The sequence below is a fragment of the Fulmarus glacialis genome, unplaced genomic scaffold, assembly GCF_000690835.1.
Source record: "Fulmarus glacialis isolate BGI_N327 unplaced genomic scaffold, ASM69083v1 scaffold3719, whole genome shotgun sequence".
Taxonomy (NCBI): Eukaryota; Metazoa; Chordata; class Aves; order Procellariiformes; family Procellariidae; genus Fulmarus; species Fulmarus glacialis.
In genome coordinates this window covers 1-355 of record NW_009235021.1, presented here as the reverse complement: position 1 = coordinate 355, position 355 = coordinate 1, and the positions used below count along the sequence as shown (strand labels likewise).

General features: G+C 65.1%; 1 gene segment (V, D, J or C); it reads right to left on the bottom strand.

Moving 5' to 3' along the window:
• The window catches only part of LOC104082624, a gene marked incomplete at both ends in the record, with an annotated part of 3,519 nt that extends 3,246 nt beyond the window's left edge, over positions 1-273 (bottom strand). The window contains 1 exon segment of the C gene segment in view: positions 170-273. Coding sequence covers positions 170-273 — 104 coding nt within the window.
• Positions 274-355: the final 82 nt, after the last annotated feature.

Sequence of the window (355 nt, the reverse complement as noted above, 5' to 3'; positions counted from 1 at the left end):
TGGAGAATGGGGAGGAGCTTCCATGGTCTAATGGGTCTTGGGGAAGGTCCCACCTCATTGCACGAGTTATGGGGCCAGGAGAGGACCTTGCACGAGCTCTGGGGTCAGGAGAAGACCTTCCACGGCCCAAGCGGTCTTGGGGACCTCCCACCCCGCCCCACCCCCTTACCTTCGACCTCCTTGGTGAGGCTGGTGCCGGTGGGGGGATGGGTGACGCTGCAGGTGTAGGTCTGGCGGTGGGTGCCGTGGGGCAGGCGGAGTTGACTACTGAGGCTGTAGAGGCCGGTGGTGATGTCATGGGTGGCCGGGAAGGTGGTGACGCCGGTGGTGACCCCACCCCAGGTGACGGTGACGG